The sequence below is a fragment of the Peromyscus eremicus genome, chromosome 2 (genome assembly GCF_949786415.1).
Source record: "Peromyscus eremicus chromosome 2, PerEre_H2_v1, whole genome shotgun sequence".
NCBI classification, from domain to species: Eukaryota; Metazoa; Chordata; class Mammalia; order Rodentia; family Cricetidae; genus Peromyscus; species Peromyscus eremicus.
The window spans coordinates 21,806,639-21,824,215 of NC_081417.1; the positions used below are offsets into that span (position 1 = coordinate 21,806,639).

Sequence of the window (17,577 nt, forward strand, 5' to 3'; positions counted from 1 at the left end):
CAAGTCAGTTATGTGCACAGTATTACATTTTTTTACTTTTAACCTGAACCAATTTTCTGAATATTTTTAATATTACAATATAATTCCATCACTTCCCCTTTCCCTTTCCTCCCTCCAAACCATCGCTTATATCTCTCCTTGCTCTCTTTCAAATCATGGCCTCTTTTTTCATTAATTGTTAGAAGTGGGGTTTTTTTTACAATCTTATATTCAAAGGCCCAATGATTATGAAAGAGAGAGAGAGAGAGAGAGAGAGACAGAGAGACAGAGAGAGAGACAGAGACAGAGAGACAGAGAGAGACAGAGAGACAGAGAGAATAAACATGGCCCTAGAAAGCTTAAAATCAATCCTATAAATTTATAAACAAAATGGATTTAGGGTGAGAACTGATTCGTGTATTTACTTTGATTTGACTAACTTTATGGAAAAATTAAAATAGCAACTATAGGAATTCAGCCAAACACGGGCTGGGAATTCTAACCCTGACCTACTTCGGACTCCAAATGCCTCTACCCGATGCCATGCGGCTGGGGTAGGAGGACCTCAGCCTATGGTGCCTGGCAGTCGAAAACTATAGTGATCTCTTTGTGATGAGGAAACATGGCCCATCCCAGCATCATGGTGAACTGAGTGGAACAAGGAGACCCATACACAGGAATAGGTCTGTCCTCCATGGGCTCTGAGGAGAAAACACGAGCCAACCTGGCAAATTACAGCACCAGTCAGAAGGGCACTATTAGAATGAGCAGAAATGGTGAGGGGGCTGGCCGCTTGACCAGCTGCAACACACAGGAAAGAGAACCCTTTACTTCATCTGGGCAGCACAGCAGAGCTGACCCTTTTCATGAGAGCACAGGGTGAGCCACTCATGAGAACGTAAGGGTGGGAGACAGGGCCCCACCCCTCATCTGCCATATGGCAGCATGGCCTGGGGAAGAGATGCCCTTTCCCCGCCCTTGCCCATCAATGATTAAGGCAGATGGGAGAGCTGTGCCTGTCCCCAACAAGCTTCAACACTCAGGAGAGCAAGCCCTGGTCCTTGACTGGGCAGAGCAATAATGCCAGCTCTGTTGGTGCAGGTGTGGGTGAACCAGCCCTGAAGTGGTGAGCATGGGAGAGCTGTCCCCATTACTCATCTGTTGTGTGGCGGCACGGGCAGGGGAGAGTTACCCGCCTCCCACCATGAACGCCTGAGGCAGGTAGGAGAATTGGCCCAAGAGGTTCATAAGAGCAGGAAAGCTGCCCTGCCCCCCACCAACTGTAAAACTTGGGAGATCAGGCACTGCACCTCACCTGTGTAACACAATAGAGCCAAACCTGTTTGACAGAGGTGTGGGTGACCCAGCGCCAAAGTCGTAAGCATGGGAGAGCAGTCCCCACTACTCATCTGTCACACACTGGTGTGGGTGGGGGAGAGATGCCCCCCTATTGCCCTTTGCCCCTTACCATCTGCAACAGACAAGAAAGCTGGCCCTCCCCCTTTACCAGATGCAGTTTCAGGAAAGTGGCCATGCCCCTCGCCCAGATAGCACCTTGCCAAGGCAACACAATAGAGTTGGCCCTGATGGTGTAGGTGTGGGAGAACCAACCCTAAGATGTAAAAGGAGAACTTTCTCTGCCCTTGCACATCGCTGCAACGTGTGAACTAGCCAGGGCAATGCTGGAGAGCTCACCTGTTGGTGAGAACAGGACAGAACTGGTGGGTGGACCAACCCTGGCCGAGAACCAGGGTAAAGACTTGGACGCCCAAACATCCACCCTATCTGTAATTTACTAGAGCACCTTAAGGAACCTGTCACACAGACCCAAACCTGCAGGATCTCCACAACACTGGACAGCAGCAGAATATCCAAGAAGAGTCCCACTGAGGGCCCAGCATAGATAGTGTAATAGAAACCAGAAGCGTCGAACCAGACTAATGACTCTTTGCTGTGAACACTTGCAAGGAAAGGTACATGGACAAAGGAGCTTACTACGTGAGTCACTGTGTCACAATGAAGCTTCTATGACAAGATTTTTAATTCCCCCTTTCTTTTTTTTCTTCCTTCTTTCTCTTAAATAATTCTTTATTTGGGGGGCAGATGCAGAGGCAGAGGGCAGATGTGAAAGGACGAGGAAATGAATGGGATCGAGACACATGCTGTAAAAGACACATAGAACAAATGAAAAGAAAGAAAAAAGAATGTAAATATGCTCTCAATAAATGACTAAGTTCACAATAATCAGAAACTTCATAGAACCAATGTATTTATCCATACACATACGGATGTTTTTAAAAGGTTCAGTATATACATGCAATAGATGCTACTCAGATATTTGAGCAAATAATGTGGGCAAAATAACTCTCAAAATAGTGGGAAATAGCTACACAAAGTATACATACTTTGTGATGACATTTATATGAAATTCCAGAATAAAGAAATGATCCTGTTTACATTAACACCAAATAGAAATTAAAAAAAAAAAAACCTAAGCAGTCCAAGACACATACACTGAAAACTACAGAATGAGAATGAAAGCAGAAAGCAGGTGAAGCAGAAACAAATCAATAGAATGACATCTGGGTTCACAGATTGGATGAGTGATTATTGTTCAAATGTGACCCACTCAGGCAAACCTTATCAAAATCCAAGTGGTAGCTTATTTATGCCCTTCACAAAAGTCAAGTAACTGGATTTAGTACACAAACGTGAGACTCCAAACTATGAAACTATTAGAAGAAAACAGAGCGGGCTAGCTCTGTGATCTTCTTTGGGCCATGTTCAAAATGGCCCCTCAAATACAAGCACAGCAACGGTGGACACACAGGTTTCCTTCACACTCAAAATGGTCTGCACTAAAAACAAAACAATCAACAAAATACAAACACAACCTCCCAAACTGGAGGAAATATTTACAAACCATATACGTGATAATGGGTTGAAGTCCCAAATATGAGAAATTCCTACAATTTAATACCAAAAGCTTTCAATAAATAAGAATTTAAATGACATTTCTTGAATGAAGGCATATAGAGAGATGGTTAGTAAATACATATCAAAACTACAATGTGGTATCATATTGCCCTACCTAGAATGGCAGTAATCAAAAAGGTAGAACAAAGGAAAGGCGGCAGAAAAATAAGAATGTCCATGTACTGTCAAGGGATTGCAAATTAGTATAGAAAACAGAATGCAGGCATCTCAAAAATGAAAAATATTGTCTTTTTAATCATTGACATTCTAATGAGTAAGACAATACCTCAGTATACGTTTAATTTACACTTTCCTAGTGATAAATGACTTGGAGGTTTTTATACTTTTTGGTTACTTGAACATCTTTTCAGAAATATTTGTTTAGATTATTTGTCCAATTTTTAATCAGATTGTTTCTTGAGTTCCTTATATATTCACAGAGGCATAATTCCTATTTTCACAATTTCTTTAAGTTCAATCATCCGCTTATTGTTTTAACTTGGAGCTGTGTGTTGTCATGCATTAAATATTTATAGAGAGTCTGTGTATTAAATCCACCAGATGGAATCTCCTTGAAAAGATTTATCTGCCTGGAGTGTAGATATTAGAGATGGACACCCTTGACTAATTAAGCTAATCCTAGAAAATCAATATGATGCCATCTAATTAAATTACAAATCTTACCTTTGGTTGGGCATGTCTGGGTGTGCAAGACATGTCTGAGTAAAGAATCCAAAAATAAACCACAAAGCATCAGGGCAGAAAATTTCCAATTAAAGTAGCATACTATTTAATATTTTAAAAGTTCAAGGCCAACCCTTGAGACTTGGAAAATCAATGCCAACATTTCATTTTTAACTGTCATTTTTAACATTTATAAATAAGAAGGTGAAAGTATATATTACTGTGTTTGTTCCTATTAACACAAATGATGTATAATAGAATTGAGCATATAGGAAAAATATCTAGTCCCTTCTCACTCTTGGGGTATATTAAGTTTAATATGTTTCCTCAGTTTAAAGAAACCCACAGGTTGAAAACCTGTGACCAAAATAAATTAGGTGATAGATGTAAGATGAATTGCTACGGTCTTATTATTAAAAAAAAAAAAACCTGGACCAGATATTGGAGTGAAAGCTGAAAGATCAGAGAAACAGAACAAGCCATGGTCAACCTCACCTCACCAACTCCTCAGCCGATCCTGTTTCCATGAATCCTCAGACTGAAAACCTCTGAGTCCTCACCCCTGAGGGTCTCAGTTGAACTGCTACTAAAAGCCTCCCATTCCTGTTTTCTCACACCTTATATACCTTTCTGTGTCCTGCTATATTATTTCCTGGGATTAAAGGCGTGTGTCCTTTCCAAGCAAAGACTTAAGATCTCAAGTGCTGAGATTAAAGGTGTGTGCCACCACACCTGGCTCTGTTCCCAGTGTGGCCTTGAACTCACAGAGATCCAGATAGATCCCTGCCTCCCAAGTGATTGGATTAAAGGCATGTGTGCCACCACTGTCTGGCCTCTATGTCTAATCCAGTGGTTGACTCTGACCTCTGATCCCCAGATAAGTTTTATTTGTTAGAGCACAAATAAAATATCACCACAGATAGAACAATTGGAACTAGAAAATTAATTAAATGTATAATAGCATTGAGCATATAGGAAAAATATCTAGTCCCTTCCCACTCTTGGGGTATATTAATTAATTAAAATTGGAACTAGAAAAGTTGAAATGCAACCTATAAACTCACTTTTGTGCTTCATCTCTTTGACATCAAGTCCACTGTTAGTGAGCCGGGCCTTCTGGACACTTACTCCATGATGTTTTTATTGTCTTGGCACAATAGTTCTAAACTCTCCCCAAAAAAGTGAATGGGATTTTGTTACTGTTTCTGTTGTGATGGTTATTCCTATATCTACCAGGTTAAAAATATCCCATATCCTTTAAAATGTATTGTATCTGAAAATAATTTACTTATAGATTTGATTTTATTTGAGTAGTAATTTCAACACCAGTTTATTTCATTCTTTGTAAAACTACTCTTTTTAGCGTTTAAAAATGATTACCTTTGTTCAAAGACTAATACATAAAGTCATAAAGTACTAAAGTGTTCCTGTTCTGTGTAACTCACTAGAAGAAGAAATGAAGCTGGTTTTTAATTTGTTATTAATTGTTATTAGGAGGCATGCATACATACATATGGGGGTCAGAGCACAGTTTTATGGAGTCACTTCTCTATTTCTACCTTTACATGAGATCCAAGGATTGACCTCAAGTTGTCAAACTTGCGGACAAGGAATTTTTCCACAGAGGAATGAATCTCTTCAGCTCTGCCCCAACCCCGTGCTTTATTTTAATATTTTAATTGGCCTGTAAACTGGCAGCTTTCCTAATGGAACTTTTGAGCATACTCCATTTTGGTGGGTTTACATCCACCCTCCTCCTCTCCACCTCTTTGTCCCATCTTCCTCACTCTACCCCTTTGTTCCCAATATTCCTTTTCCACTTTAATATCTCACATGTCCTATTGTCTTCTCCAACCCTCTGCTTAAAGACCCTTTTCATCTCATGGACCCCTTTCTAGTATTGTGGTGTTTACTAACATTAACCCCATCTAGATACATGTATTTAACAATTAGAAGCTGGGATCTGCATGCGAGAGAGAACATACAGTATATGTCTTTCTGAATCTGAGTTCCCTTGCTTCATGTAATGTTTTCCAGTTCCACTCATTTTTTTTCTGAAAAATTCATAATTCATTTTTCTTTATAGTCAAATAATATTTAACTTTATGATATACATTTTCATTATCTATTCATCTACTAGTAGAAACCCAAGCTTATTCCATTTTCTGTCTGTTTCAAATAGTGCATCAATGAGCATGAATAAGCAAATGTCTCTGGGGTAGAATACAGAGTCCTTTGGGAATATACCCAAGAGTAATGCAACTGAGTCATTTAGTACTTCTATTTTAAAAATAAAAACTTAACTGAGGCAGAACTTTGTAAAAAGTTCTAACCTGTCAATAATACCAGAGGGGGGGAAAAACTGAGACCATCTGATTTGAATGTCTATCTATAAAATATTTGGATTTTTAAATTTATTTTTATTAATCCCATGAGAATGTTTATAAAACATATTGTGATCATTTGTTACTCCTCTCTCTAGCTCCTCCCGTATCCACCTGACTACTAACCCCAACTTAATGTCTTCTGTAAAAAATAAAAACAAGAACTCCAATTTTTGTTGCCTTTATTCCTAGGTATGGGACCAGCCACTGAACTATGGTATGCCAGCCAAGACCTATACCCTTAAACAAAAGTGACTCTCTTTCCCCAAGAAGCAATCCACTGTCCACAGCTCCTGATTCAGGAGTGGGGCTCATGAACACCTTCTTACTCCTTGCTAGAATGTTCACTGGCTTGATCTTGTGCAGATGTTGTGAAGGCAGCAACAGCTGCTGGGAGCTCAAGAGCTCAGTAGTCCTGCCATGTCCAGAAGACACTGTTTCGCTCTGGTCCTCCAACCTCTGGTTCTTATAATCCTTCTTTCCTCTCTTCCATATGCAGGAAGTTTTTTAAGGATATCATAGTAATGCCTGACCTAGGCTGTGTTGTCAAAGCTAAATAATTTTATTTGGTGTTCTGAAGTTCTAAATAAATTACCTATTCTATCCAAGAGTTGTTTCCTTACTAAGAAAAGAGTTCTCATCTCTTCTCACATTTAAATATTCATTAATATAATAAAATTATGTAGCAAAGGTAGTGAACAAATTTATCTGTTCTGTTTTTCATTTGTGTAAACAATTGGATCAAAATTATAAAGAGTTAACTCATCAACATAAACTTACTTGATCTGAATAATCTTCAGATATTGTTAGTTTAGTAACTAAAATTTTTTTAGATTTATTTGTTTTAGTGTGGTGGGGAATACCACAATGTGCATGTGGAGTTCTCCTTCTGCTGAGTGGATTCCCAGTGACTGAACTCAGATTGTTAGGCTTGTTGGCAATTATCTTTACCTACTGAACCATCTCATCAGCCCTGGTTTGGCAATTTAAAGATAGCCTCAAATTTTTTGCCATCCTTCTCAGTGAGAGATGGAGTCTCATATATCTTCCAATCAATTCAAACTAGGGATTTGCTTGACAAGTATAACAGGACAAGAAATTAAGATGTTATGGGATTTCTGGATTATAAGATCCTTTTTATCTTCTTCTTGGGCTATGATCACTCTAGGGGAAGCAGTTGCCATTAAGAAGTCTATAAACTTACCTATTAGGATTTCTGATTTTATGTTCTTATGGGCTGTGTGTGTGTGTGTGTGTGTGTGTGTGTGTGTGTGTGTGTGTTTTCTTTATTTTATTCTGATTTGTTTGTTGGTTAGACTGTTAGTTTTCCAAAATGAGAGATAGAAAAGGTATGGAGTTGAATGGGCAGGGATGTAGGGACAATATCTGAGCATATGATGGGAAAGTGTATGGGGAACATTTTTTCAATTTAAAATAAAAGTTCCATGTACCTTGAGACAGGCTGAATATGAGGAAACCCAATCTAGTCTCTTGAGGAAGATAAGTAGAAAATGGTCCTGCTGTTCCCAATCAGACCAGCACAAGCTTCCTTGGGTGTACCAAGAAGAGATCATATGGAGAAGAACATAAAAACCCAGCCAACAGTAAGAATCAAGGGACAAAGCAGCTGACCTCAAACACGTGTTCCCAGATGTCTCCAATCATCCCAGTCACTCCATCCAAAAGTCCATTCACTGTGGAACATAGACAGCACATCTGTGCTAACTCTTGTACAAATCTCTCACCTAAAAAAACAGAAGCATGATAAAATAGACCACCAAATTTGGAAACAGTAAATATCCTCATTGGGTTTAAAGTTAGTCATGTCCTAGTGTTTATTCAGAAGTTTACAGTAGCGCACACAGTGTTTGCCAGTTCCTGTAAACATGAACTTTGTATGTGAGCAAAATAGTATTGCAATGATATGTACAGGAATATCTACTCATCTTTTTTTTTTACAGGTATCTGAGATGTTACTATTGGGCAGTTCGAACTTTAATTACTATTGGGGGCCTTCCAGAGCCACAGACTTCTTTTGAAATTGTTTTTCAACTCCTGAATTTTTTTTCTGGAGTTTTTGTGTTCTCCAGCTTAATTGGTCAGGTAAGCAGACAGTGAATTCCTGGGTATAAAATATGTTCACTTTTAAGAGGCTAATAAATATTTATAAATTTTATGGTGGAAATATTGAAATCTGTGGTTTTTTCTCCTTCTCCCTTCTCTTACTTCTTTTACTGCCTTTCACAGATTTAATGCTGTGAAATAAAATGTGTTTAGACCAATATTACAACATTGACTATTTTTTTGAGACAGTCTTGATACATAGTCTAGGCTAGCCTCAAACTCACAGTCCTCTTTCCTCTCATTGAAGAGTTAATTCACATTCTAAGTGCTGAAATTACATACCTCATGCCACCATACCCAGATTTTTTTCTTTTTTGCCATTAAATCTTCCAGAAGACCTGATGGCCAAGTCTGTTAGGATATAAACCCTTTGAATTTACAGTAAAACATTGTAATTCATAATACATAGCAGAATCTAGAATCTGAGCCAGGTGTTTCATGGAGCATATATTGTTGTTGCCTAGCAAGTTGCAAAATGCACAATGCAAAGTGGGCCTGTGCGATGTGTCAGAACCAAGGCTGCAGTGAGCTCATGTAGCACAACATGGGCAAGTCCTACCAGAGACACCTCAAACTCTTTACATATTTTATGTGAAGTACTTTTTGGTCATTATGAATTCAGAGACCTTTTATTGTTTCCATTTTTGCAGCCCCCACATTCAGTTGTGCAACTCCATATAAGGTTATAATGCATGATTTAAGAAACTGAGTACTACATCACAAAATCAATAAACCCACTAGAGAAACTATTGATTCTTAACACACTCACAGCGTATGGGTAAAATTCATTCTGTAACAATAAAAACTACTTACCATGATATTTGATACTGCTCAAAAATTGTCAGAACTCAAATAATGCATCCATTGATGTTAAGTATCTGCTAAACATGGAAGATGACAGAGAAATTTAGAAGCCCTCACTATTCAGAAAAGGGAGGCCTCTCAGGCTACATGGAACAGATGCAGATGAGGTATTTTCAAGAGCCAGGCAATGTTCAGTTATCATCCATAGGCAGTTCAGTTCATCAGAATCAGTTATGAAAAGATGTCAGTGGCAAAACTTGAAATGTGTTTGAGATCCAAATGGCAATGATGGGACAAATGACCTTTGGAAGTAAGAAAAAGTGCAAGAATAAAATATTTTATGGATTCTGAATGCTAAATTTGAATTTTACCTTGACAGCAATGGGGAGTACTCTAGGGAGGGTACTGAACATCGAGATTCAAGGTTATTTATAATATGAACCCGAAGGACCACTGTTTTTAAATATGTGTTTTATTATTACTTAGGTGTGGTAAGTCTAGCAGATCAAGGACAATTGCTATTGAAAGGATTAATTTGTTATTTTATGCTCATGGTTCTTAAAAGGAGGGAGCATGCCACACCACGAAAATGAGGATGTTGAACAAAATAAGTAATTACTGGGTTTGGGGAGTTCTACAGCTGAGTAAACATTAGGGTTAGCTAATTTGAATAATCTCATCAGGTTTTGAGTTGTTGTTCTCTTGATCTGGTGCCTAGTACTGTCATGTACAACAGGTAGTGTCTTAAATGGGGGAGACTACATGAGGGCTATATAAAAAATAAGAATTATAGATTAGCTCATTTGAATTATGAAAAGCACTCTCAGGAGAATGGGTCATTATCTCTCAGCAACTGGCTGTAGCAAGGAGGAGCAAGCAAGGACTTAGGTCAGCAAGCCTCCAAACACAAACACATAAAGATACAGAAAATACATAGGCGGTTAATGCCAATGCACAGGAGCATGTCAACTTCAGACATCTTAATGGACTATACAGAAAAATTGGAAAGACATCTCCATTAAGGGAAAATATTGGAATATTTGGAATACTGAAATTTTGGAACATCAAGAATTTAAAAATTGCAAGTGTAAGCTATCATAGCAATGGATGGAAAAATTCACTAATGGTTGAAATATGAAGCTAGTTGGAGAAATTTTCAATTTAAATTTAAATGAAATGAAACAACAAAAAATATAACTTGTCATAATATATCATAAAATCAATGTGGGGTGCATTCACTGTTTTCTCATTTTTACAGATGAGGAGACTCTAGATTAAAGAGATTAAGAGGTTGAGCAGCGTGTAGTGTCATATATCTTTAATCCCAGCACATGGGAGGCTGAGCCAGGAAGATCTCTGTGAGTTCAAGGCCAGCCTTGTCTACATAGTGAGTTCCAGGACAACCAGAGCTGCATAGTGAGGCCCTATCTCAAAAAGGAGAGAGAGATTAAGAGGCATTGCAATTCATACTGTCTTAAAATAGAACAATATGTGAAAATGGACAGTCAAAGTAAAATCTAACACATATTGAGCCCTTGGTATGTGCAAAGCAATTTTCAAAAGACTAGGAAATGATGTCTCTGTCTTGTAATGTCAGCACTTGGGAAGCAGAAGCAAGAGGAGGGGAAAGTTCAAAGCCACCCAGTCTCCATAGCAAATTGCAGCTCAGCTGGGACTGCATTGCTGGCATTTGTCTCAAAACTCAAACAAGAGAGAAAAGGGGAAAGGATGCCCTTTCCCCTAGCAGAGTGCGAGTCTCTCACCACTGGATGCTTCCCCTGGACAGCCACAGCCGCATCACTTGAGAAAGTCTGGACTCAGACTCTGCTTTAGACCAACTGAACCACAACATGCATCTCAAAAGATCTTGTGGTAATTCCTATGCATGTGAGAATCTAATAAGTGTAGGGCACCTGCCGTTCAAATTGGATTGAAGATCTAACCAGAGCAAAAAACACCTAAAACTGGTGCTGAAGTACACCAAAAATTAAAGCTGGAGATGAAGACTAGTGCCTTAAGCTCTCTGAGGGAATAAAAGATGCTAGGAAGGAAAGAGATAGAAACAAAAGTAAGAGAGCTGAAAACAAAATCTCCATGTATTCAAAATCCACACATATGGTCACAACAGTGACTATGCCTCAAAATTAGTCATCATCCTTCACTCCTGAATTCTGCTCTCTAGTACAACTCACAAGTCCTGCATTGTCTAACTCTCCAACCATGATATGCTTCTCTAGACTGGAACTCGTATGGAATACATATTGTCCTTAGTGCCTACATCAGTGAGACCCAACACTGCTGAAGGATAGTACATAAGACGTTCAGATGAATACGCTACAAATCCTTGGGCCCTCAAGACCATTTTAAAATACCATTTTAAGATTGTCCTTGATTACAGATAACACTCTTGTTGAATCTCTCAACCTCTAATACATCATGTCTGACAGCTTTGGAGAACTAGATAATGCTGTTCGTGGCATATGAACATGGGAGGAGAAGATCTAGGAATTGAGACTGTAGAAGATTATTTGGAGAGCCATTGAAGAATAAGAGTGTCTGAAAAAAATGGATATAAAAGGATTGTCTGTAGAGCTCTTAGCAAATACTTTTAGGAAGAAATAGATTCTATTACCTCTAAAACTGTAAACTGAGGAAGAAATCACAATGAAAGGTATTTGAGCTATACTTAAAAAAAAATGCAAAAAAAAAAAAAAAACCTAGAATTTTTTTCCATAAGCAGAAAAGGCTCCACAGCTACTAGAATGAATGAGCAAAGTATTAGTGTGAAAGTGAGGCCTGGCTTTCCTCCTATAATAAACCCACAGTCAAAGCAAATTTATAAGCACTTGCTTCTCTCTATGTGAGAGGAAGAGCCAAGCAATATATCTTTTTTGTGCTGAGACCTTAAAGATCAGCTTTTAACCTAGAGTGGGTTTTTATGGCTGAGTTATAAACATCCGAGAACTAAACCTGAAGGATTGTCACAGCGGCAGACAACGCTTCAGTAATTTCAGCACATTTCAACTTCTGCTGAGTACTGTGCCGTGAGCATGGTAAGATTTGATTTTATCTGTCTAAACAGCACAAAAGGAAGAACGGAGTCTGAAATTGCATAATGAGTTGAGCCTATAGAGCCAGCCACCCTGGCTGATCTGTGAAGGGTACTTTCGTAGAGAGACTCATCAAAATCGACTAGCCATTCTGCAGGATAATTGCTCAACTCTCATTACACTTCCCTCGCATCTGTGCAGGGATTATAGTTGCTTTAAAATGTCAGCTATCATCTTCATGGTAATATATAAGTATGTGAAGATTATGTGCATTCACCTGCATTATGAGACCAAAGCCTCACAAAAATCTCATACGATTGGTATAATGGGCCTTATTATTGTCGGGGAGATAATCTGATTTCCAACATTTTATTAGGACATGATGTCAGCGTGTAAAGTCAGACAATCAGAGTAATAGACGGGATGTTGTATAAGGACGAGCAATTCAGATGAAATTTCTCTCCTGGGTGTGAATGACCATGTTTATGGTTTTAGATGCGTGATGTAATTGGAGCAGCAACAGCCAATCAGAACAACTTCCACATCTGCATGGACCATATCATTGCCTACATGAACAAATACTCGATTCCTCAGAGTGTGCAGTATCGAGTTCGGACTTGGCTGGAATATACATGGAACTCTCAGAGAATACTAGGTGAGCATGACAATTGATGACTTACATTACTGTAAACATTATCACAAAATAAAAATTATGTGAGGTAAAAAAGGAGATCTTTGGATTTGAATAACAAGTTGAAAAACAAATGATCTCTCAGGCATTAATTTAATGCAAATGATTTTTTCTTAAATGTAGATGCATATTCCAAGGCAAATCTAGGAAGAGAAAGGTTAAATTTTTCTTGGTGCCTACCAGATGCTAGGAATTACACAGTTTGCCTCATATCACACACATACACACAAATTGGGGAAATTGGGTGTCATTGACCCCTTTTCAGAGCCAAGGAAATAGCAGAGCCCTTCAGTGCAAAAATCAGCCAAGGACTCATAACTGGAACGGAGCCTCGAATCTGTTCTTCAAGCTCATGTTCTGTCTGTGACAGCTCCTCTCCCTGGGAGCACAGTGTGCAGAGAAAGCACAAGCTTTCAGGCCATTTTCATTGCACAGCATGGTTTTCAGTCAGTCCTAAGAGACCATTATTTATCAATGTTGTCTGCTCTGAAACTACAGCACTGGAGCCCAAAAAATGAAATTTTACTAAAGCATTTAAAGTAAGTTATGGGCTAGTTGGCAATAAATTCAATTTTCTGTTTCTTCTTTAAAAATAAGAATTAATATTACTGAGAAGTCAACAAAAAGCTACTTCCTTTAGTGAAAATATCAGATTCTCAAATCACACTTTTTTTCCTAAGAGAAGAAAGTGTCTATTGGTTCTGGCTGTAGGATTTTCCTCTACCAGTATGCCACTGGAAAGAAACTACAGTCTCCCAGAATTATCAGAGCACCATGTCCCTTCTCTTTAGTGTCCACAGATACTCATGAGAGCAATTCTAGCAGGAAAGAAACTGCAAGGAGAGGCTTCTGGTCACAGCTACAGACACTGACTCAACTCTAGCTTAGTGAGTAACTAGAGACAAATAGCCCTCAGAAATAAGAAATGGTGTTTTAAAACTAGTTAAATTTAGTTTATGTGTATGTGTGAGGACCTGCATATATTTATGTGCACTGCATGCATGCCTGGTGCCTGCAGAGGCCAGAAAATGGCTTTGAATTCCTTGCAACTAGAGTTACAGCTAGTTGTGAGCTACCAAATGGATACTGAGAACTAAATCCAGGTTCTCTGCAAGAGTACCAAGTGCTCTTTACCACTGAGCCATCTCTTTAGCCTTCAAGCTATGTTTTTATATGAAAGATAGCATGGAATCCCAGTAGAGAGGCAAGTGAATCTCTGTGACTTGAAGACTAGCTGCTGCACATTGCAAGTTCCTATTCAGGGCTATATAGTGAGACTGTCTCAAAGAAGGCAAATACATTATTTTTAGAAAAGAAAACATACAAGATAATGCACCCTCAAGAACCCTGAGCATACTTGATATTAAGAATGGGTGTGGTTGGAAGTTTTCCTGTGTCCTGCGCAGCGGTCAAATCTCTCCCACTCATGTCCCCCAAGTAAATGCACAGAGGTTTATACTAATTTTAACTGCTTGGCCATTAGCTCAGGCTTATTACTGACTAGCTCTTACACTTAATTAAGTGTAATTAATCCATAATTCTTATCTGTGTTTAGCCAAGTGGCTTGGTACCTTTTCTCTTTGCTGTATCTGGCTGGTGACTCCTGACTCAGCTCTTCCGCTTCCCAGAATTCTCCTTGTCTGCTTATCCCACCTATATTTTCTGCCTGGCTACTGGCCAATCAGCATTTTATTTATCAAGCAATCAGAGCAACACACATTTGCAGCATACAGAATGACATCCCACAGCAAATGGGAACCTTTTTTTTTTTAATTAAAAATCCTGTCAGTCTGCACATCCATCATTTAATTCACATGTAGGAAAAAAATCCATAATGGGTTCAGATTCATTATTGGGTTAAAAAGCAACTAAATAATAATAATTTAAATTTACTTGCTAGCACATTTCCTCATTAGATTATATTCCTAGCTGAGATTCCTACTAATTTGCTCAATCCAGCAAGTCATTTACAGTCTCTCTGAGTTTAAATTATTTTGAGGTTTTTTTTTTCTATTTTCACAGTAGAAATGAGCATCTGGCCATAGGATTGTTACAAAAGTCAAGTAAGATAATGGACAAGACAGACTTCCATATGCCTTCAAACACCACCTACCACTCATTGCCATTTGCCATCCTTAGGCTGATGGGACTGGCAGAAATAAGAACCAGATCCTTTTTCCACCTCATCCCGTTCACTAACCTTTGCCCCACGATCACTAAATTTAATATCTTAAGCCAGGTGGTGGTGGCGCACACCTTTAATCCCAGTACTCAGGAGGCAGAGACAGGCAGATCTCTGTGAGTTCAAGGCCAGCCTGGGCTACAGAGTGAGTTCCAGGAAAAGCTCCAAAGCTACACAGAGAAACCCTGTCTCAAAAAAATTAATATCTTAGGGTGTTTGGCCATCCTATCACCAGAGTAGGTCAGTTCGGGATGTCTCTCGACCATTGCCAGCAGTCTATTGTGGGGGCATCTTTGTGGATTTCTGTGGGCCTCTCTAGCACTTTGCTTCTTCCTATTCTCATGTGGTCTTCATTTACCATGGTCTCCTATTCCTTGTTCCCCCTCTCTGTTCTTGATCCAGCTGGGATCTCCCACTCCCCCAAGCTCTCTTTCCCTCGACCCTCACCCTTTATTACCCCCACTCACGTCCAAGCTGTTCATGTAGATCTCATCCATTTCTCCATCATTGGGCAATCCCTGTGTCTTTCTTGGGGTCCTGTTTTCCAGGTAGCCTCCCTGGTGATGTGAGTAGCAGTCCAGTCACCCTTGTTCCACATCTAGTATCCTCCTATGAGTGAGTACATACCATGTTTGTCTCTCTGAGTCTGGGTTACCTCACTCAGGATGATTTTTTTCTAGATCCATCCATTTTCCTGCAAACCTCATGATGTCATTGTTTTTCTCTGCTGAGTAGTATTCCATTGTGTATATGTACCACATTTTATTTATCCATTCTTCAGTTGAAAGGCATCTAGGTTGTTTCCAGGTTCTGGCTATTACAAACAATGCTGATATTGGCTTGATCTGTTTGGGAGGCATCCAGGCAGTGGGACCGGGTCCTGTGCTCAATGCATGAGTTGGCTGTTTGAAACCTGGGGCTTATGCAGGGATGCTTGGCTCAGCCTGGGAGGAGGGGACCTGCTTGGACTGAGTCTACCAGGTTGATCTCAATCCTCGGGGGAGGCTTTGCCCTGGAGGAGATGGGAATGGAGGGTGGGCTGGAGGGAAAGGGAGGGGGGAGAACAAGGGAATCCGTGGCTGATATGTAGAATTAAATTATATTGTAAAATTAAATTAAATTAAATTTTAAAAAAATAATATCTTAAAGTCTCAAAAATAATGTTCTGGAATATTCAGTATGCCATTTGTAGTTAAAATACTTCATTGTTCTCAGGCTGGAGAGATGGCTTAATGGTTCAGAGCACTGGCTGCTCTTCAAGAGGTCCAGAGTTCAGTCCCCTAAACCATATAGTGGCTCAGAACTGTCTATAGTGGGATCTGATGCCCTCTTCTGGCAGAAAGTTGTACATACAGATAGAGCAGTCGTACATAAAATAAATAAATAAATCTTTATACTTCAATGCTCTCATGAGCAAAATAGTACCATTGTGACATATGAAGGGCTGGGTACGGTGGAATTGCCTGTAATTCCAGCACATGGGAGGACAAAGTAGGGAGTTTGCTGTGAGTTCAAAGCCAACCTGAGCTACACTGCAAGATCTTGTCTCTCAAAACAAGGAAGGGACACATCTGAAACTCCAATGCGATTAAGATGAAGGAGAAGGATCACTAGAGCCCATTGGCTAGCCAGTCTAGACAGTAAGTTCCAAGGTCAATGAAAGCCCCTATCTCAAAAATGAGAGTGGGGAGTAATCAAGGAAGACACCAATGTCCACCTCTAGTCTACACAAGCCCACATGGCACATGCACACACATAAATTAAACACATACATGTAGATCTAATATTCATAATAGAGACACTGAAATTAAGACATGTTTACTTACAAAACATTTGCATTTTGTTGTCTATGTTTTCAATATTTTTCTATTTATTCTTTGGTGAATTGTTTTACTAATTATTCTACTTTGGGATTGGTGTATTTATTTTTACAAAGATGAGTCCAGTTTGCTTGAGAATCTACCAACAGCAATGCAGTTATCTCTCGCCATTGACACAAACTTCAGTATCATCAACCAAGTAGAGTTGTTTAAGGCAAGTACTTTTATAATTAATTGAAATATAAAATGTCAATTTCTTCATAAAAATTTAAGTTCTTACTTTATATGGAATTCATTTTTTTCTTATTTGTTACTTTTTTATTAATTTATTTGTTTTGTATGTACATGTGGGAGATTGGGGAATACAAATGTGCCAAGGTGTGCATGTGGTGATCACAGGGAAGTTTCCAAGGGTCAGTGGGCCCCAGAAGTCAAACTGAGGTGAACAGACCTGGCAGCAGGTACTTCTACCTGCTGAGCCATCTCACTGTTCCTGCCTTATGTTTTAACAAAGTCAAAATAACCTGGACAATTTACAAGAATCAAAAAGATTATGGGTCCCCGCTCAACAGACAACTTGCTCTTTAGAAGCCTCTCCGTTCTAATTAGTGTCAAGGAAGAGGAGTTCTTCAGACAAGTTCTTCAGACTCTTCTTGCATAAATTTAAATTTAATTAAACACCACTGTTCTGTCTTTGCTAACACACGCATCACCTTCCATTTATGATGTACCTTGGCAATGTATGATGAATCAAGCTCCTAGATCAGCTCTACATTGATCTACTCATGTAACTATTACTAATGCTTTAGATTTAGCTTTTTTTTCTTTAAGGAAAAGTCTTGCAATACAGCACTAGTCAGCCTAGAATCTGCAATAATAAAAA

At 39.1% G+C, this 17,577-nt stretch overlaps 1 protein-coding gene across 1 annotated transcript in view; it reads left to right on the forward strand.

Annotated features, from left to right (window-relative positions):
* Nucleotides 1–17,577, forward strand: part of Cngb3 (cyclic nucleotide gated channel subunit beta 3) — a 175,834-nt gene that overhangs the window by 100,336 nt on the left and 57,921 nt on the right. Inside the window, 3 exon segments of the mRNA XM_059255609.1 lie at nucleotides 7,985–8,126; nucleotides 12,497–12,656; nucleotides 16,811–16,908. Coding sequence (XP_059111592.1) covers nucleotides 7,985–8,126; nucleotides 12,497–12,656; nucleotides 16,811–16,908 — 400 coding nt within the window.